The sequence below is a fragment of the Brachyhypopomus gauderio genome, chromosome 20, assembly GCF_052324685.1.
Source record: "Brachyhypopomus gauderio isolate BG-103 chromosome 20, BGAUD_0.2, whole genome shotgun sequence".
NCBI lineage: Eukaryota > Metazoa > Chordata > Actinopteri > Gymnotiformes > Hypopomidae > Brachyhypopomus > Brachyhypopomus gauderio.
In genome coordinates, this window is record NC_135230.1 from 13,732,918 (window position 1) to 13,755,534 (window position 22,617).

Consider the following 22,617-nt stretch of genomic DNA (forward strand, 5'->3'; position numbering starts at 1 on the left):
AGGAAAAGGCTGCGCACGATTGTGCTTGTGTGTTTATCGTTAGCGACTCGGTCCTCTAAAGCTCTCGGTGATGATAAAGTTCTGGAATATTCTGTTGAGTATTTGCCCACAGAAGACACCCCCACAGGGAGCAACCTCGGATGGCCTTTATATTGCAAAATCACCAAATAACCTCCCTCACCTCGTCCACAAACACATAACTCTTTCCACGTTCATTTGATTTAGAATATTTTTGCATGAACGCTGACTGTAACAAATCGGTCCAAGAGGAGAATTCTTGCTCGGAGCGACCGGCCCTGCTGCGTTGGTCTGACCTCTCAGCTCTTGACCTTGCTGACATCATCGGCCTGTTCTCTTAGATATCCTGACTCCCTTCACGTGGTTAGACGGAGCTATCACAAGGATGGATGATGTTCACAGACAGGACGTGGAGGAGCAGGCAGGAGCACGGAGTGTAGAGAAAGAGGAAAGGGTTCGTCCCCTTCACTATGGGCATGAAAATCCAGCACATACTTCTCCCTGGAAGACACTCCGAGGTCTCATTTAAGTATGCCAACTGGAGAGAGAGAGAGAGAGAGAGAGAGAGAGAGAGAGAGAGAGAGAGAGAGGGAGAGAGAGGGGGGTGGAGAGGGAAAGAGAGAGAGAGGGGAAGAGAGACAGAGAGGGACAGAGAGACAGAGAGGGGGAGAGAGACAGAGAGAGGAGCAGAGAGACAGTGAGAGAGATAGAGAGGGAGAGACAGATATGGAGACAGAGAGGGACAGAGAGACAGAGAGGGGGAGAGAGACAGTGAGAGAGATAGAGCGGGAGAGAGAGGGGGCGGGAGGTATGAGTGTTTGCCTCGGTAACCAGAATTAAAAGAGGACAGCTCCTTTTTGTGTCTATTTAATTGTCCTGTAACTCACAGGCTGACTTAGAGAAAGGACATCTGAAGAAAAGGATGATCCCAAACTGCTCAGGGACAGTAGAGGGATACAGCAGTAAACATTCAGAAATGGCTGTTTGTTTGTTGTTCTTTTTTACTTATGTGTTTATGTTTTGCTGAGCAATACGCACAATGCACACATGACATCATATAGACCAGCAGCCCCTGGGAGAGGTCGGTACTGTCACTAGGCCAAAAGGTGTCAAATCAGCAGCTGCATTGACTGAGCGGCCGTTCCTGGCCAGTCGGACCAGCACTGAGCTGCAGAGTGAGGTGATCTCTGCGAGTGACACTAGAGTGTGCAGGGAGTGTGAGTGAAGGGGTTGGCTAGAACTGGACCCTGTGAAGATGGAGGTCTTGTGTATGGATCCTGACAGCAGTATTAAGACTCACTTAAACACAAAGAAAAAACAAGCAACCAGTCCAAAATGTATAGTGTTACTATCATTAGTACTACTGAATTATGGCTTTAACTATTTTTTGGAGTTGGTTAAAGAGTATACAAAGGACAGTAGTGGAAAAATGAGAGAGAGAGAGAGAGAGAGAGAGAGAGAGAGAGAGAAGAAAGGATAGATAGAGCTCTCTGTCTTATTGTACTGGCATGTTGGGAAGGGCACCAGCTGTAATGAAAGCAATGCGTTCTGGGAAATGCAGCTTCTCCACCCCCAGCTGCATCATTAGTATTACTGTGTGTGTGAAGGCAAACGATTGGAACACTGAAAAACGTCCCACCATCATTAGTATCTTGTGTATATGGGACTAAATCCAGAACAATCTGGCACAAACACATTTATGAAGAAGAGTTATTTATAGTGGTGCAGGATGCAGTCTGTTATATTAGAAAGCTTAATGTTGCCCCCTGTTGGCTAAAGATGTTCCTCCTAAGAGTTATAATGTAGTTTGAGATCAACTTCTGGCAGTGAATGACACAATGTGTGTTTGAAAATCAACAAAACAAGGTTTGATCATTTGTTTTGTTTTTTCATTTCTGTTTTGAAACAGCCGGGTCATTTTTACATTAATAGTGTTTGTTTGTGAGTTAGGTTTGTGGTTGGTATGAGGTTTATGTTTCTGAGGAAAGATTTGTGATTAGTATCAGGGTTAGATTTGTGAGTTAGGTTTGTGAATGGTATCAAGGTTAAGTTTGTGAGTTAGGTCTGTGATTAGAATCAAGGTTAGGTTTGTGAATGGTATCAAGGTTAAGTTTGTGAGTTAGGTATGGAGCTATTATAGTGTCACCAGAACCTGAACCTGAAATCATTATTACTTGAAAAAACAGTCTGTAAAATCCTCGCAGGTATGCAAAAATTCGAGTTAAAATTCAGGTTCAGGTCGAAATTCAGGTTCGGGTCGCAATTCAGGTTCGGGTCGCAATTCAGGTTCGGGTCAAAATTCAGATTCGGGTCGTAATTCAGGTTCGGGTCGAAATTCAGGTTCGGGTTGTAATTCAGGTTCAGGTCGAAATTCAGGTTCGGGTTGAAATTCAGGTTCAGGTTGAAATGCGGTTCATCCGGGATACGTAGGATGAGCAAACAAACTCAGAGCTAATCGAACTGCATCTGGCCAATCACAAAACATATCAGAGGTCATTAAGAGGCGGTCTTTCTGCTAAATTTCCTGTAAGAGTGCGGTCCCTGTTTGGCGTGTAAGTAGCATGTAAGCAGCACGAAAGTGACCACTGTGCCACCCAGAAATGGCACCTTGTGGCAGCTGCCACATAATCGTGGCACTTAGTGTGACCAGTGCTGCGTGACTGTGGTCTCCGTTGTCCAGAAACGCCGCCTGCCTCTGCTGACAGACATCTAAAGACTCTTGGGTGACTCTGCGTATCGGCCACTCGCTTAAAATCATCCCGACGACCCAGCAGGCATTTCAACGTTGAATCGACGTTGAATCAACGTTGAAAGTTATGGTTGAATCAACGTTGGATTTTGTGTCGATTTTGAAAGGTGAATCAACGTTGATATGCCAACGTCGTTTCAACGTCATAAATTCAACCTTGAATAAACCATAAAATTCACGTTCATGATGCTCAAAATTGCATGGGAGAGAGGAAAAAAACAACTGTATGCCATAATGAAAAAAGAACAATTTTATTTTTTTTTATTCTCTCATTTTACTCGGAGTACCACCACACAACCTCAGTCATGGCCTCAAGTCTGGGACTCGAACCCACGACCCTTCGGTCTCAAGACCAATTCCCTAACCGCCAGGCCACGACCACCCTGCCCTACTCTCTTTAAACCTGTTGATTTGTCATTGCGAAGTTTTGTTTCTGCCTCAAAACATTTAAAACTGTTTCATTGCCTGATGTTGTCTTCCTGGTTAATACCTGCCTGTTTGTGACGACGTTTTTGGACGAATTAATAAATTTTTAAAAATTATATTATTATTATTATTATTACTACTACTACTACTACTACTACTACTACTACTAATAATAATTAATACCTCTTTCAAAACCCTCAGCCAATGCCAAAGTGTTGTTTATACTTTTTTATTGTATGTGTTTTTTTAACTTGAAATGGTAATACAAAGGCAGGTTGAAGATATTACGTTGATTCACCGTTAATAGTTCAACGTTTGCGCAACCATTTAATGTTAAACGTTGACTCACCGTTAATAGTTCAACGTCTGCGCAACCATTTAACATTAAACGTTGAATCAACGTTGTTTCAACGTTGAAACAACAACAGACAGTATTTCAACTATATTTCAACCACATTTCAACGTTGAAGGTCGGTCGTGTGCCAGCTGGGGAGCTCCGAATCGCCATTTGTTGAAATGAAGATGGTTCATAACTTTTGTTTAAAAATTATGTTGAGTGAAATACTAGCCGACATCCAGCTAGACAGCTCTATATTACTAGTTCAGAATACTGTTTAGCGATAACGTCGAATTAAGATTATAGGAGGGTACGTGAATCTACAGTGGTAGACCGTTAACGACAGCACTAAATTTAAAGGGTTTATTATTATAGTTGTATGGTTATCAGTGAATGTTCCTACACGCCATCAGCGTCATTTAAACCTCTGCGAGCGAATGGCATCGCATTTAGTATTTGTGCAATTTGTAGTATATTTCGCTTTGTATTGGTTTATATTGTTAGTCTAGATTGTCAGCCGAGTATGGGAGGTATTTCCTGCCAATAATAAAACTAAAATGAAAACACTAAAATGAAAATGAAAATACCGTTTTGCCATTTCTTTTTCCATACATGTGTGAAAATATTATGACAAAATTAAAAATAAAATGAAATCACTTAATTTGCAATTTAATTTTTCACTCGAGCACGGGTCATATGTGACAAATATAAAATGAAAATTAAAAAGGAGGATTGGCGCTACCTGCTGGTGATTTTCTTTTTCATTTTCCACTTTTCATTTTCTTTTTCCACTTTTCATTTTCGTTTTCAACTTCACCAGCATGCAAATACATGTAAATGAACAGTAGGCGGAGCTACAACTACAGTACCTCCCGTGAAATCCAGAGAGGGCAGCACACAGCGACATGGCTGACGTTTTACTAGAAACGGCAAATGAGATTGTGAGGTTGGCGAATTGCCAGATTATATATTGCTTAGATGTGAAGTAATCTTGCAGGTTAATACTGTTGTATGTCGGAATATATGTGAAGTGGTAGAACGCTTAGGGTCTGGATCGGGGACCATGGAAAACCGCCCAGTGCGAGGTCGGCCTAGGTTGGACGTTGCCGCAGAGACAACGCTGAAGTTTGTTACTTATTCGCAGCTCCTTATTCGGTTCACGATGCGTGTTTACTGCGCACTTTGTTTAAAAGAGATAGATTAAACAAACGAGCATAGGAGCATACATTAAGAGGTTATTGTTTCCTGGCCCGACACCTTATAGGCATGCAGCAAGCCTCTGAATTTGCTTCTCTGAACCATTTCACCTGTGTGCTTAACTACTCAATATGCCATGTTTCCAGTTAGATTTGAGGTATAAAATTATGTAGGGTCAGGCTAAAATCAGGTTTCTCTTAGGGAGCGACCTGTTCTTTATGATTCATTTGTTATTTATCTGGTCCACTATAAATAAGGCCTTCAATAAGCCTCTGAACCTTCCCCTGTAAATTCGTTCACTGCTCAATATACCATGTTGTGTGCTTGTATATCTTCTTCCGATTGATTTGTGTTCTAGAACAGCATTTCTGTGTTTTTAGTTTTCAAATCTAAGAATATGTTTCCTTACGTTAGAAATGCTGACGAATTCCATAATCATGTACAAATTGCATACAATTGTAACGACTTAAAATAGAAACCATTTTACAAAAAGGAATGCTTTCCTTATATTTTAATATTTTTTTCTACATTCACAAAATCAGTATGGGAAACAATAACCTCTTAATGTATGCTCCTATGCTCGTTTGTTTAATCTATCTCTTTTAAACAAAGTGCGCAGTAAACACGCATCGTGAACCGAATAAGGAGCTGCGAATAAGTAACCAACTTCAGCGTCGTCTCTGCGGCAACGTCCAACCTAGGCCGACCTCGCACTGGGCGGTTTTCCATGGTCCCCGATCCAGACCATAAGCGTTCTACCACTTCACATATATTCCGACATACAACAGTATTAACCTGCAAGATTACTTAACATCTAAGCAATATATAATCTGGCAATTCGCCAACCTCACAATCTCATTTGCCGTTTCTAGTAAAACGTCAGCCATGTCGCTGTGTGCTGCCCTCTCTGGATTTCACGGGAGGTACTGTAGTTGTAGCTCCGCCTACTGTTCATTTACATGTATTTGCATGCTGGTGAAGTTGAAAACGAAAATGAAAAGTGGAAAAAGAAAATGAAAAGTGGAAAATGAAAAAGAAAATCACCAGCAGGTAGCGCCAATCCTCCTTTTTAATTTTCATTTTATATTTGTCACATATGACCCGTGCTCGAGTAAAAAATTAAATTGCAAATTAAGTGATTTCATTTTATTTTTAATTTTGTCATAATATTTTCACACATGTATGGAAAAAGAAATGGCAAAACGGTATTTTCATTTTCATTTTAGTGTTTTCATTTTAGTTTTATTATTGGCAGGAAATACCTCCCATAGCCGAGCGGCTCCCGACATAATCGTTAAACAGCATCCTGAACTCGTAGTTTGGAGCTGTCGGTCAGCTCCGAATCGTTCACCCAACATAAATTAACAAACAAAAAATATAAACCATCTTCATTTTTACGAATACTACAAATGCGATGCCACTCGCTCGCAGTGGTTTAAATGACGCTGATGGCGTGATGAACGTTCACTGATGAACAATCTGTAATAAATCTGTTTTATGTTGTGACGTGGGGGTGAAGTGTTATCAGTGGGAGGACACTTGATGAGAAGAGCATTTTATATAAGGGGTTTCACATTTAACATTAAATTAACTACGTTAATATAATAGAAGACACACGGACAGCACGATCATGATGAAGCATGACTAAACTAGACGACACCACAAACCACTACAGCGACACAACACGGATTGTAAATGACAGCCTTATGTTTATTTATTTGTTTATTATTGAATATTTGATTATTCTGCTACCTCCTGTTATCGCTGAACTAAACTTTCGGCACGAGACTTTCAGCGCGAGCTCTTCAGCGCGAGTTCTTCTGTGCGCGTTCGATGTACGTTGCTCCAGAGTTTGAAAAAACACAAGAACAAACGAATTACTTGTTATATTCCTTGTTGACACTTGTGGAAGATATTTTACTGTAGTTGGCTTCGTTTTTTTGTGTTGTTGTATGTCAAATGTAAAACAAAGTTCAAACTTAGCGCCCTTGGAAGCAGAAGGAGGTAGGAAGAAAAATTGTATTAATCCAAAAGAGTGATTTATTTAATTTGAAACGAAGGGAGATGTGATTGTTGTTTTGTTTTCAGTAAGAGCTGCGGCTCATAACATAAAGTTGAGTTCATGTGCAAGTTTGCTAGGAGTGACGCATTTAAAGTTTGGACCCTGTTCTACACATTATCTATGAGGTATGGTGCTAGGGCATTTGTGTTTATTTTTTATTTTTTGCCACATTTTGTAGTTTTCACGGTGTCAAATGTCAGTGGCGAAAGGAGGAGAGAATAAAGATACACCAGTCGAAGCTCCGAGCATTGTTTGTGTGATTAATCCAAGTGGTCCGCTACACGGATGACTAAAGCGAACATACCAGAGAACGAGTACAGATAAACACGAAAACACTCAAACTTACCCATGCACAGTGGCGTGCACAATTAGACCCCAACTCTGCCCTTTATCAACGAAAGTGCCCTTTTGAAACTTCGTTTTTTATTATTATCATTTTACTGAGGTCGGTTTGAAATGATCTTTTGAAAACCTGAGCGATTAAAAACAATGCCCTGAAATGCGCCACCACCTCGCACACACCCGACCTCTCTCTTCCTTTAACATCAGATGCGCTGCAGCAGCAGTTCAGTTCAGCGAGTGGAAGGAAGCGTCTTCAGCACAGCACACACGCTCACATAGACTTCTTCTCCCGTCCCCACCAGCCAGGTCACATACACATCAAGTCAAATCGTACCGTTTGTCCTCTAAGCCCAACGTGAAATCATTTTGTTGTGCAGTAAAATGTCTCATACAGCACCAAACTACTAAGCATTTTTAGCCGATGGTCACCTGATAAACTAGTCGCACTAGCCCAAATCAGTGATAGATAACGTGAGGACGACCACATACAAATAATTAAGGTAGAGTTTGCAAATCTATGTGTTAAGCTGAACGTTTTCTGTTGTATACGTTTTGTTAGGCAACATAAATTAACACATTCGTTTGTGAAAGAAGAAACGGGAAGTTCCCCATTACCTGTGAAAAATGTCCATCTGCATTCGTGTAATGACAACAGTCAGTAGCCTATAACTCATTCTCGTACTTTTTGGTCTTTTTACTGTCTTAATTGTAAGCCTATATTGATTTACTAATTGCAAAATATATGCAACAATGCCTGCAGACAGTGGAGGGTAAACAGAAGTTAACTGAAGGACAATGACTATAGTTAATATTGGATATGGATTTTATCAGTTGGCGGTGTGACTTTTTCCATTGAAAACTCACGTTTAGAGAATGTTACTAATAAAAGTCAAATTTCATTCAACATGCGCTTGTAATTTTTTTATAATGAATTGTTCCACGTGCGCTAAAAAGTGCCCCCCCCTTCCCCCCAGCACTTGCCCCCCAAAATGTCTGTGCACGCCACTGCCCATGCACACACCACATACTCTCATACAGAACACATACTCTTTAACGATAATGTCGAATTTAGATTAGTGGTAGACAATGAGTGGCAGTAGCCGCTCGGTGGTTGATGGCTGATGCTGCGGTGTTACGTGAACTGTGGATTTTGGGGAGGTTGTTTTCTCTTTCGGTTAATTTTGGTTTAACAGGTGGATTGCCTCGGTACGGGTGGATTATGTCGGCCAATCGAAGATCGTGATTTGGATGAGGGGGAGGATATTCGGCTTCATAATCTGCATGACGGAGTTGCTGGAAGTTGCCGGGAGGCGACGCGAGCATTTATTGCCTTTACGGTTGTGTGTGACTTTTGAGAAACTGTAGCTCATGATTCTCATGTGAGAGTTGAGGGTTTGTGCGATAGCTTTTGTCATGAATAGCGTTGTGAAAATCGCCACCATGGAGTAAGAACGTAGTAGCATGTGCACAATTATATAGACACCCATGCAGGGATATTTTATAAGAAACACCAGTATAGAGGCGGGCACCGTGTATGTATATTTGTTTGAGATTATCGTCGTAGATATATTTTCTTTATTTATGTTAGTAAGGTGTGAGTCTTGCTTTGTTAACTTAGTGTAGTATATTTTGTTTGTTTCTTTTCTTTGGTGCCGTCTACTGCTCCTTTCCTTGGTTGGTTTATGGTCAATCGTGTATTTTTGTACGTACGTGTCTGTTCAGTGTTTTGCTGCGTAGAAAAGGCTCTTCTACCCATTACCACTCTGCAGTAAAGCGTTTTCTTACGTATCCGTCTGGTTTTCGCGTTCTTCTTTAATTTCATCTTGTCCACTACGCACATGCTACTACCCCACACCCCAAACCTAGACCCATGACATCGTGGGGTCGTAACAGACGTAATCTAGACTAACAATATAAACCAATACAAAGCGAAATATACTACAAATTGCACAAATACTAAATGCGATGCCATTCGCTCGCAGAGGTTTAAATGACGCTGACGGCGTGTAGGAACATTCACTGATAACCATACATCTATAATAATAAACCCTTTAAATTTAGTGCTGTCGTTAACGGTCTACCACTGTAGATTCACGTACCCTCCTATAATCTTAATTCGACGTTATCGCTAAACAGTATTCTGAACTAGTAATATAGAGCTGTCTAGCTGGATGTCGGCTAGTATTTCACTCAACATAATTTTTAAACAAAAGTTATGAACCATCTTCATTTCAACAAATGGCGATTCGGAGCTCGTCGGGGTGATTTTAAGCGAGTGGCCGATACGCAGAGTCACCCAAGAGTCTTTAGATGTCTGTCAGCAGAGGCAGGCGGCGTTTCTGGACAACGGAGACCACAGTCACGCAGCACTGGTCACACTAAGTGCCACGATTATGTGGCAGCTGCCACAAGGTGCCATTTCTGGGTGGCACAGTGGTCACTTTCGTGCTGCTTACATGCTACTTACACGCCAAACAGGGACCGCACTCTTACAGGAAATTTAGCAGAAAGACGCGCCTCTTAATGACCTCTGATATGTTTTGTGATTGGCCAGATGCAGTTCGATTAGCTCTGAGTTTGTTTGCTCATCCTACGTATCCCGGATGAACCGCATTTCAACCTGAACCTGAATTTCAACCCGAACCTGAATTTCGACCTGAACCTGAATTACAACCCGAACCTGAATTTCGACCCGAACCTGAATTACGACCCGAACCTGAATTTTGACCCGAACCTGAATTGCGACCCGAACCTGAATTGCGACCCGAACCTGAATTTCGACCTGAACCTGAATTTTAACTCGAATTTTTGCATACCTGCGAGGATTTTACAGACTGTTTTTTCAAGTAATAATGATTTCAGGTTCAGGTTCTGGTGACACTATAATAGCTCCATAGTTAGGTCTGTGATTAGTATCAAGGTTAGGTTTGTGAGTTAGGTTTGTGAATGGTATCAAGGTTAGGTTAGGTTTGTGAGAATTATAAGTTCAATTAGGCTGAGTTGACTTTTCCATAAGCTTACCAAGTTACCATATCAAGCAAAGCAAGCACTGAACTGCATTTGAAACTTTCAAAAATGTATCACAGCTAATTATTTTGGTTTTTAGGACAAACCAGTAGATGTCAGCAAATGACTGGATGACCAGCAGACTTTAAAATCTGCACCCTGCAAAGTCTCCCAACTCCTACACACCACACACTCACAAATAACATTTAACAACTCCACCTGTCTGAGGTAAAATGACTAAAACACATTTCACAAAAGTGCTCTGTTCAATTGGCTCTTTTGTATTGAATTTTCTTTGGCTCACCAAAAAAAAAATTAACACATTTTAGGTACTCAAATGTCATTTTTCATAACACATTTTGATTCCAAGTGACAAATATGAAACCAATTCAACATACCAGTACAACATAGCAGAGGTTTTTACAAGAGATTTGTGCAGAAGAGTCAGTACCTTTCACGTTTCTTGTCCATCTGTTTTCAAGATGAGTAATACGACCGTTTCACAATGTTCAAAGACGTTAATATGGCCCAGTAGTTTGGTACTAATACTTGACAAAGGGTTTCATAGTCTGACACCAAAACCAGTATCAGTGAAGAAATGCGTACAATAACACCATCCATCCACGCTGAAGGCAAAGCCACATAAAATGACCTCAAAAGAACCTGATAACACTGTTAATTCGACATCAGCATTGTCTAATAACGCCTCTGAATTTTCTATATGGTAATAGCACTGGGTGTGCTTTATGTAAGGCTCTCTCTCTCTCTCTCTCTCTCTCTCTCTCTCTCTCTCTCTCTCCCTCTCTCTCACTCTCCTTACCCCCCTCCTTTCTTCTCTGGGGTTATTCTCCCATCTGGAACTCCATCCATCTCACTCTCATATTTATTCAGCCGTGGTTGGGACAGTTTTTAGTCTAAAGTCAGAGGATTTAAAAAAATACAAATATGTCATAAGTATCTTTAGAACCCACCATCACTTCCATTGTGTTTGAAGCAAGAGCCCTGCTGAAGCCCCCCAAATTGTTGGTTTCAACCCACAGGCTAAGACAAGTAAAACCATGACAGGAGGGTTCACACTGACTTCATGGGGATGAAGAGTAAGTGGAAATTTCGAAGTATTATATTTTACAGTAATTGGTGAAGTTCTTGGTCACAGTATCGGCCACCACCGATAAAGACTTAAATTACTCCTTATTAAATTATGATGCACTGTACTCTAAACACATTGGTGTAGCATGTATTTCACTTATAGACCGGCTTGCCTGTTTAGAACAAGATAATTTATTTATGGATCATGTGAAATCCAGGATTAATCAAAACACCAAAATAACACTCGTCTAAATGGGCACAGGTCGGCTATAATGCTCATGGTAAGAGTGATCTTTACATACAGCAGCTCTTTGCACAATACATAGGGCAGTCATGGCCTAGTGGTTAGGGAACTGGTCTTGTGACCGGAGGGTCGTGGGTTCGATTCCCAGACCTGAGGTCATGACTGAGGTGACCCTGAGCAAGGCCCTTAACCCTTAGTTGCTCACTTGTATAAAAAATGAATAAGTCGCTCTGAATAAGGGTGTCTGCCAAATGCAGTAAATGTAAATATTGCAAAGATTACACACTACACTGTTCAACCCAACTTCAGAACATACAATTCCTCAGTGATAGAAAAGTACAGTGGACCCAAATGCACACACTGAACATACATGAATCTCCTAATGGGTTCACTGCTGTAACAATTTTCTGGCCTTTCAGTCAAAAGAAGTCATTACACCATGATGTAAATGGTTCTAATTGACACCCAACAGCAGACATGTCTGTGAAAATAGTTATCAGCCCTACCAGTTTCTTATAAAAGATGTGTGCTCTGTAACACAAGCCAGCTGTGGCAAGAGAGACTGAGAAAGAGAGTGTGTGTGTGTGTGTGTGTGTAACAGTTGGCGGCACTAACTAACGGAGCGGGTGTGTAAGGCAGAGTGGGTGGTAACTGTGGGGGGAGGGGACACCTTTCTGCTTCATGTTGTCAAGGAGACACAGGGTCGGGCCGGACTGCTTAGGGGACATTACATGCCAAACTAGAGGTGAAACGCTGAATCCTGACCTGATGTTTTGTGAGAGTGGGCGACGGGCACCTTGCAGAAGCTTCTCTATTTCACATTGGTAAGAGTAAATAATGCCTAATAAGTGACTGGTAAGAGTGAGAGGTTTTATCATCAGACACTCAAACATGATGCAATAAGGATAGTTTATAAAAGATAGTTTATAAAAGATAGTTTATAAAGGATAGTTTATAAAGGATTGCAGTTGAAGGATAGTTTGGTAAGGCTAGTTCATAAAGGATAGTTTAGTAAGACTAGTTTATAAAGAATATTTTAGTAAGGCTAGTTTATAAAGTATACTTTATTAAGTGACTCTCAGTTTATCACAGTGGTATGAACACAGACAGTACATGTCGTATGTCATATATCCCTCTTTTCTCTTAACCATTTGTTAAACACTGAGTTTTAATACATTAATGAATAAAATATTTATGTTTACAACTTTCAATATAACATGTAAAGAGAAAATAACCCTAGGCGTCCTGGCGCAGAGCGACTGGGGGTGGAGGCTGTTAAAGCAGTTTGTGTCTGACACCAATACAGCAAATACGATACACGAGTGTCACGGTTCATTTTACTTCAGGGCCCCGGGCATTGAAGGCCTGGAATTCCAAACAATTCTACCATGGGCCCCTTATCATAGGGACTGAATCAAGAAAGCAGGATAGAATAAGAGAGATGGAGAGAGAAAAGAGAGGTGGAGAGATAGTGACAGAGACATAGAGAAAGATGGGTGAAGAGAGAAAGAAATGAAATGAAAAAAGAGGAGAGAGTAAAAGGGAGTCAGAGAGAGATAGAGAAAGAATAGCACACTACTGTATATCCCCAATTAGAGTGACAACAGAGAGAAGGTCCAGGGACGTTTGCTGGAACCACGACAATATCAGAAACACGTAGGGACTGAGATGAGGCCTCTGAACGAAAACACTTTTTCTCACTCCACTTCATGTTGTGGGAGAGTAGTGTGTCAGTGTTTCTACGCTGTAGGATGAGGTAGATTGTGACTATAGAAGATCATTTTTTCAGCAGGTAAGATCCATCTACAGTAGTAAGAGACATAAAACAAAAAAGCATCATACCTTTAACTGACCCCATTTATAAAGACATTTTGGAGATCACCTGAGGTCACATGGCCAATGAAAGGTCATGGAAGTCCAGAATTAGCACATACACAAACATTAATGGCCATTTTAAGAAGCAAAAATCTTAAAACCTCATCATTAGGCAACAGCAGGGGATCTATGGTGAGTATTAGAGCAAACCGAATTAACCTTTGCATTTGTATCATAAATATCCCAGAATTGTACATGGCTGAAACATATTGCAGTTGCATTTAAAAACTCGTAGAAGCTTTGATTTAGAGTGCAGGCGTCCCTGCGTGAACTCCGGCCCAGGGGGATTTAGGACTCAGATCAGGAAATGAAAACAACAACCAAAGGAAGTTGCGATTCCCTCCGGCGTCCCTCGCATGTCAGATATTGAAGAGCGGAGGCCGCGTCTGCCAGGCTGGAGGTCTGCAGGCCCCGGGCCCTCAGTGAGCGGAGTCACCGGGGTTACACATACCATCCATTCCGATGCCCCAGCAGGGATTTGTAACCTCTAGTAGTGTAGCGTTCTAGCAGGAGCTTGTGTGACTTACGTCTTGAGGTGTTCTACTGTACTACTCTCTACTAATGCTCTCTACTCGTAGGGCTTGTACTTTGGTTGGGCGCGATAAAAGTTCTTTATTGCATGATGTTGCAAACCAAGCTACATCATTTCGACTATTACTACTTACATTTGTTGCATTACCTCCTGTGACATCAGCATCTCAAAGTGCCATTTGAATAGTTCACCCCATGCAAATTAGTACGCAAGGATTAAACAATGCAGCAATGATGTTATTTACTGCGTATAATGGATTAAGACTGTGGGTTTCCGCCAAGCAAACAGAACAAAGAAAAAAATGCTAAGTTCTGGCCTTTTAGCCATATACATAGATTTGTCATTAAATAATATATGATTTCTTTTTTGCATCAGAAGCACATGTAAAGACAGCATCCACTTTATTATCATATGTGTAGGATCTTTGAAAAAATGAAAGGAACAGAGTCCAAAGAACTGGACAGAGGCCAAAGAACTTTGCTTCAGAGGATTATTTCCGTAAAGTGTCGCTGCCTTCCGCAGTACGCCAGCTCATTCTGACCACCCTCTGAGCTCCGAGCACGGCCTTTGTGTGCTTGAGCAAGACATTTAACCACAAGCTGTTTCTTGGTACCGGCCTTTTCCACTGTCCTCTTAGTGAGTAGGGTCTAAATATTAAGATTAAGCACAAATAGCTCAGTCTTACTGATCAGGGGTGGGTTTCCCGAAACGTTCATAGCGCTAAGTACTTTGTAACCTCGTATGAAACGTATGAGGTTAAGAAGTACTTAGCGCTACAAACGTTTCGGGAAACCCACCCCAGAAGAGTTTAGCTTAATCAACGTGTGCTTCAGAAACTGATTCAGTGATGGCTCAGTGACATGAGCAGTTCCCCACAGATTTATATGAGATAAGGATGAGCATGAGTGTTTGTCTGGTCTGACCAACCATGCTGGGAGTCCTCATAAAGCAGGCCTGGTGTTAGGCAGAGTGGGGTATGGAGTGCAATGGCTTTAGACATACTAACCACTGTAATCTACTCTTTGTGATACATTTCAAGGAAAACATCCCTAACACTTCTTCAAAGGAAAGAGTTAGGACTGTGTCAGCATTGACAAAATCACAAGACAAGCTCATCACCTCATACAGTGGACTACCGGTCATGCGTCTCAGAGGGTCGAGCGTTAACGTCAACATCTACATTCGACTAAAGAAGCCACAGTATTCACTGCTAATTTGTTCTTGCTAACAACATGCTGCCTGGTGTCACGCTGATTGGAGGCCGAGCTTCTAGGTTGACAGTTGCTCCCCCCTCCCCCACCACCACCCTCTCTTGGCACTGGGCCGCTGTTCTGTTGGGTGAATATCTGCCTTTCACTCAGGAGGTCCAACAGAACCAGCTGGCTTGTATTACTGCCATATTGTGTTTGGAATCTTTAACGAAAAAGTGCTTGATGGTTTCCTATGGCAGCAGGTCACTATTTTTTGAGAAGTTTGGTCATATTCTACCACCTCCCTTCCCTTTGGTTTTACAAAGACAACAACACATATTCCATTCAGCTGAGACAGATGATCTCTAAAGCCCACAGGATCTGTTTTGATTGGCTCGAATAATCAACAGAGTTTGAAATTTAAGTGCTCAAACAAAATTGATTGTTGATTATTTGCAACATTCAATCACGAGGTTCTGGTCATTCAGCAGGATATGTATGACTGTCTGATCATTATAACAGATACGTCTACATGTTTGAGTGTCTGACCATTATAACACGTTACTGTATGACAGGTGAGAAGGTTTGACCATCATAAACATTTGCCACATTCTCTAGTCATTTTGACCTTTGAACATTGATTTCTTTGCACAGGAGTTCATGACTATGATATCATCTTTGAAAAGATTCACTTCAAAAGCTTTGGCTGCATGAGGTTTAAGTACCTTTCCTTTTGAGCAGTCTTGTATGATATAACTTATGGGCTACTCTCTGACTGGGCTAGTTGAAAAACACAAGACTTCACAAGTATTAAACTATTAAGCTATTCTTTATCAGACGTAATCAGTTTAAAGTTAGTTATTATGAATAATAACTAAGACGTTACGTTAGTATTATGAATACAATACAATCCACTTAATATTTGCAGTGCACATTTGTCAACATAAACATGAGGATGTGCATCAAAATGTGGAGATTATATCATAACAAATTAAATCATAACAAAACAATGCTAATTTAATGCTGCAGCATATAAACGCACAAATCTCTCCATGCATGTCATGAATGTCTACCATGTCTTTTACATGTAATCCCCACATCTCTCAGGGACATATTTACATGTAATCCCCACATCTCTCAGGGACATATTTACATGTAATCCCCACATCTCTCAGGGACATATTTACATGTAATCCTCACATCTCTCAGGGACATATTTACATGTAATCCCCACATCTCTCAGGGACATATTTACATGTAATCCTCACATCTCTCAGGGACATATTTACATGTAATCCCCACATCTCTCAGGGACATATTTACATGTAATCCCCACATCTCTCAGGGACATATTTACATGTAATCCCCACATCTCTCAGGGACATATTTACATGTAATCCCCACATCTCTCAGGGACATATTTACATGTAATCCCCACATCTCTCAGGCACATATTTACATGTAATCCCCACATCTCTCAGGGACATATTTACATGTAATCCCCACATCTCTCAGGGACATATTTACATGTAATCCCCACATCTCTCAGGGACATATTTACATGTAATCCCCACATCTCTCAGGGACATATTTACATGTAATCCCCACATCTCTCAGGGACATATTTACATGTAATCCCCACATCTCTCAGGGACATATTTTGGTCTTGGAGTCTTGTGTAATGTAGGGTGACCATATTTTCATTTGGGGAAACAAGAACATACAATCACTTTTAACATCGGCCCACACAATCCTACAATAACATGATATTTACAGTTGGTTTATTAAAAATGCTTCTCAGTAAAAGTCAACAACAAAAACTCCAATAACAACTGATAGTCCAATGAATGTAATTTAAATACCAGGACATTTCCTCACTTAAAAAAAAAAAAAAAACCCAGGACGCCCGGGACAGGATGTGAAATACGGAAATGTCCTGGGAAATACGGACATGTCCTGGCCAGGAAATACGGACATGTCCCAGGAAATACGGATGTTTGGCCACCCTGTGTAATGTGTACGTTTACACAGTGTTTCCAGTTAATGGCCTGCTCTGACAGCATGGCTGCTGTCATGTTTTGCATATGCAAACGCTTACAAATATTAGCATCGTGCTAAAGCATGTGATGTAACACAAGTGGATTTAGGTCATGTCATACATGATGTGAGTTCCCACTGTAGCAGAGATCCGAGCCTCCTCTTACATAAGCAAGACTAAAACAGCACCGTCTCTGGGGTGGCTAAGTTAAAATCAGTCTTCCATGGAAACAGATTTAGTTTACTCGATAAAGACATGCCCAATTTATGTTTAGTTTAATTTATAAATACTTGCATAACCGGTGTTTATAAATAGTTTTTGTGGTTGTATAACGTCTAGCTAACATCTAACGTCACTATTTAAAACGATCAATAAAAGCTGACATCAGTTGTTCGAGGTGGAGTCTAGTAGAGGCTGTGACCTGGGCGTCAGAGAACAACGGTGGTACCAGCAACGTGGCTCACAGCTGACTGGGAACTATGGAGTCCTGTGAGGGGAAGCCAGCAAAATGACTGCAGAGTTTCAATATTCACAACAGTTCAGAAAGCTGCAATTCCTAAGTGTCTGTACCAGGGAAGTCCTGCTCCTAGTAAACACGAGGGTAAGACAAAGATACCTTGCAATACATGTCTACGAACATCAGAAGAACAATGTCCCAGTCGCTTGCATTGCTTTAGAAGCGCACAGTAGTCACAATTATTGGTGATGTAGATTTAAGCCAATATCAATTAAAATGTCACAACAAGTGACATTATTTACCTGTAGGAATTGTTAAAGACCAAAATGTGTCATAAGTCGTGAATTCGGTACCCTGGGTTCAAAATCCAGACCACCAGTGATTGCTGCCATGGGCCATCAGCAATATCTAGTTTATAAATAAGCAGTTTTAAAGATTTAAAATGTTATTTAAATGTTATTAAAGTGCTATTGAGTGACAGAGAAAACAAGTCAGTACCAAAGAAATTATCTTATTTTTACATCTTCCAAAAACAGTGGAGCTATCCAGCACCTTGGTTATTAATGATAAATACACATTGTCTATGTGTACACAAATGTAATTAATTTGAAACAGATTATATCACTAATATAGTGGTGATATGTTAGAAAAGTATTTCATGATTAATTCCTCAAACAGTATAATTGTAATAATATACTGTGTAGCAGAAGATTGAAGCCTTTTTGTGTTATTTCAACTCATTACATAGTAGGTGAATATGGAAATATGAAAAACACCAAATCTACCTGAGCCTCATCTCCAGTCTGGTCTACACCTGATTCCCACTCTCTTTACTGACTGGCACATTCAAACAACCTGTTAATGGCCTTGTCTGTCTCCATATCATTTTAACATGCACAAAGCAATATGTGAATAAAGCCTAACGTTTACTGGAAAGAGTTGCTAGACTAGCAATGAGTACTACCCCAACTCGTAATGTCTCTCAGTATAAACTGACCTCCAGTGTGTATGTGGGAGTGCTCATATAATGTAAACTACCACTCATGTTTTATCTTCTCTCTCTCTCTGTCTCTCTCTCTCTTTCTTTCTCTCTCCCTTCATTCACCTGTCATTGAGAAATAATTTCCTTTTTACGAACATTCTTTCTGAGCTGGGAAACTTGACTTGGTACCAAGGAGAAGACTGCTGCGAAATGTGGTGTGTTGACTAAATAGTGAACTTAGAACTGTGCATAGCATCCACACTAGATAAGTGAGGGCGAATATAATCGGGACAGACGTGCTTGAGGAACCAGGCCACAGCTCTGGCCTTGGGCCTGTGAAGCGTGGCTGGATTATGGGTCGCCCTTAAATCCTAAATCTCCTTTATTACATTAACGAGCCGGTTGAAGATAACGACAGCAGGCAGGCAAAGGTACTGAATAATGATTGATCTCTGCAGACAAAGGGCACATCTGTGCACTTGATCACTTAGTGGCTATTTAATTCGCTATATTCACCATTTTCTATGCAAATGCATCATTATAATCACACACTCCATCAAAAAGATAATACACATCAGAAGCACTAGAAAGACTAATACATTTGCATGATGTAGACTTGCTCTTAAATGATCACTAGATTAAAAATGATGCAAAAAAAATTCCTGGAATAATTAGTCTACTCAGGAGAGTAATAAGTCTTTTCAACAAGTTCAAGTGTGCTATGTATTTAATATGTTGACTAGGAGAACTAATTATTATAGATTCTAGAGGGAATGCGAACAATAATATATTTGTGAGGCGCATATCTGTTTTAATTACAACAAAATAACGTCTTTACTTCTGACCCCAATATGCACACATGTATACATGCTGTCACGCTACGGTCCCCGAACCCTTCCTTTTGGGGCGTGTGTTAACGTTGTCTGTGTCTACTCGTCTGCGTCAGTGTAGCTCCGTGGGTGCGGGTGTGTCTTGTCATTATCCGTCTCACCTGTGGCTCGTCTCGTCATCACGTGGGGTTGATGTGGTCTGTCTATTTAATGTGCGTTCGCGCAGTGTCTTGTGCTCGTCGTTGTCTATGTCTGCAGGTTGCTGTGTGTGTTGGATGTTTAACGTGCGCTATTGCGCAACAGTCAGAAAAATAAAGTGTGACGTTTGTAACGGAAAAACGGATTCTGTGTCTCGTCCGTCTGTCGTCGCCCAGCCTCACACATGCATACACAGGTGATACGATCAAAGCTATATTTTTTAAATCCTTTGATAAAAGATAACCCCAGGTCAGTGAGACAACAGTACAAAAATATTACAGTACCAATAATGCAGGGCATCTGCCCGGGGCATTAGGAAGAGACTATACAAAAATACTGCTGTAACAAAGCAGAGCGTCTGACTGAGGCATTAGGAAGAGACTATAGAAAAACAAGAGGAGAATGTATGTACAGTTAAGTGGAGCAAGAACCGCAGTCAGTTTCCGTGTCTCTTATGCTTTATGTTGTGGACCCAGAAGTGAGAGCTGGCTATCCTATAACGTAACAGTCACCCTTACGTAACACTCCTCTAATACAGCAGTGTAACAGCCACAATCTTTGCATCCCCCAGCTGATGACACTAATTATCACGACCTGTTGCTTTGAGCGAATTAATGACGTCCAGAAGGTTGGAACGAGTCCTGGAGAAGACGTTCACTTTCTTAACCTGAACCAGCCGCCTCCACCTTCAACCATCCAAACGCACGGAGCTCCACCCGACAGTTTCAGGCCTAGTGCTCCAACCCTTCCTTCACGTCTCCGCTGAGACTTCCTTTAGCATGTCCAGTCCAAACAAATCCTAGACGAATATCGGCCCGATAATGCAGCGACGATATCCATGTCCGCCTCACGGTTTGTGAAGGGAACACGACCCATTGGGCTGAAGCAGAGCTGTGCCAGGGAACCTCCCAGTCCAGCCTAAACAGACACACTGTCCCCAGTGATGCATAAGTCACAAGTCACTCCTGGTGTTGTTTTTTTAATATAGACTCATAAACATAACATGGTGTTGGAATGCACAAAAACAAGATCACTACAAGAGATCCCAGGCCTCCATCCCCCAGGTGGCGCCAGCTCCGGCCAGTAATTAATCCTCGTGGTTTTTGTCCCAGCGGTTTCGGGCCATCATGTGGAACCGAGTTGTGAAATTTAATCGGCTATCTTATACACTTTAATGGGTGGATTATGGCGTGGCTTCCAGTTCACTATAAAAACTTCACCATGAAACTAACTGTGCCCCGTGGCTACAGCCACATTCACAAGCAGCCCACTCTCGCAGGAGGGATCAAAACCAGTGCAGAAGAATGCTGAAATCAACCTGATTGTGGCCTTAGGCTACCACTTGAATTCAAGTCTTAAAGTGTGAGATGGTTAAACTGAAATGTGCTCTACCCGGTTTTGGCTGTAAGGGCAATTGTCGTAACCCTAGCCAGTTGCTGCAGGCATATGCTATATGCATAGCCGTCTGGGTGTTTTAAACGAGTAGGGAGAAGACTGTCTCAGCCACCGCCTGTGTGGAGAGCGGCCAAATATTTAGTCATTAGGCTCTTGCTAAAAATAAGCCAGAAGTATGTTTTTGTAAGAACTTCATTATCTGCACCACTACTGCTGCAACCTCAATTCATTTACTCTCATTTATGCATTATGTCTGGCCTGACAGTGCACACTTTAAACCCATTCCAGTGCACAATACTGTTATAATATATGTAGAGATTGGAGGTTTTAGCTTACTGGGTCTTACATTTTGACTATGTGAGCCAGGTTTCCACACACATGCTGAGCATCAGTATTGGCCTCAAAGGGAACCCCCTAATGGAGAATCCTCATTGGTCAGTTATCTAGACAAAATTTAAAAAGGACCAATTAACATTGTTTATGGGAAATTCTCAATCAAAAGACCCTTTTAATTCATGGATCAAGCATAATCCATGACTGGAAAATCGGTCAATTATTCAAATTTGGAGCCAATTGTTTAGTGATGTCTAATGTTTGCCAAAACAGAATAATTCGGTCATTTGAACATGTAAATGACATGCCAGAAAGTCCGACAAAACAGAGAAGAGGCTTTATTTCTAGATTCCAAAATAAACCGATAAAGTAAATGCTACCTTAATTCAAATAAACTGAAAAGGTAGCTATTTAATTTTTTGTTTGTTTTTCGATTTTCTTGAATTTGTACCAATTAGGCTTTACGTAGCTTTTCATCACTGAACCTCTTCAGTAAACTTTGATGAATGAAATGAATCAAGAACCAATTCAAAAATTGAATATTAATTCCACAACACTTTCCCCTTTACATTACACTGCTTGATGAATATGTTGATTGATTTACCTCTGATTTCCAAACAACGTAAGCATGGGAACTGGTGTGATGCTGTTTCTTCTGAAGCCACCTTCTAGGTGAGAATATCGCGCTCGTGCTGCCTAAGGGTGTGGAGCTCGAGCTTCGTGCTAGGAACGACAGATCCCACGACGTATTCCGCTTCACGCTTTTAAAGTCATATTCGAAGTGAAAGTTTGACGATGGGGAGATGTCCAGAGGTGTGGATGGACTTGAGGATGGAGGTGATGGATATATCGACCTCCCCGTTTTGGATCGCAGGCTCGTTTTAGATGAGTCCAGGTGTTCAGCTGAGACGCTGCTTGACGAGACTGACTCTCGGACCCTTGAATTCTCAAATTCTCCGGGTATTAAATCAGCATCTGTACCACAGTTTCTTATTATGGCTGGGTCTAAACTCCGGGTCTGCCGTAACCGTCGTTTGGAGATGCTCTTGGATACAGGAGATGAGCAGGAGAAGACGCTGTTGAGAATCCCTTGTGCAGACGACATGACTTGCCTTCAAAAGTTTTTTGTGTCAAGTAACGGCTGATGGTCTCGTTACATCGCTCTTTAAAATTCGGTTCTAACTTACTCGTGTAGATCAAGAAGAACAGTGATTACTGTCGGTACCGGCTCCTTCCCTGTGCACGCATAGCCCAAATGCCTCTGATTTGGGAGTGAGCGACGGTCCACAGGATGACAGAGTAGTTTGGAAGTTCACT

General features: G+C 41.2%; 1 protein-coding gene across 1 annotated transcript in view; it reads right to left on the bottom strand.

Moving 5' to 3' along the window:
* The window catches only part of LOC143484019 (rho GTPase-activating protein 6-like), a 71,365-nt gene extending 48,748 nt beyond the window's left edge, over positions 1 to 22,617 (bottom strand). The window contains exon 1 of the mRNA XM_076982446.1: positions 21,905 to 22,617. Within this exon, the coding sequence (XP_076838561.1) occupies positions 21,905 to 22,405 (501 nt within the window). The 5' untranslated portion in view covers positions 22,406 to 22,617. The remainder of the gene's footprint in view (positions 1 to 21,904) is intronic.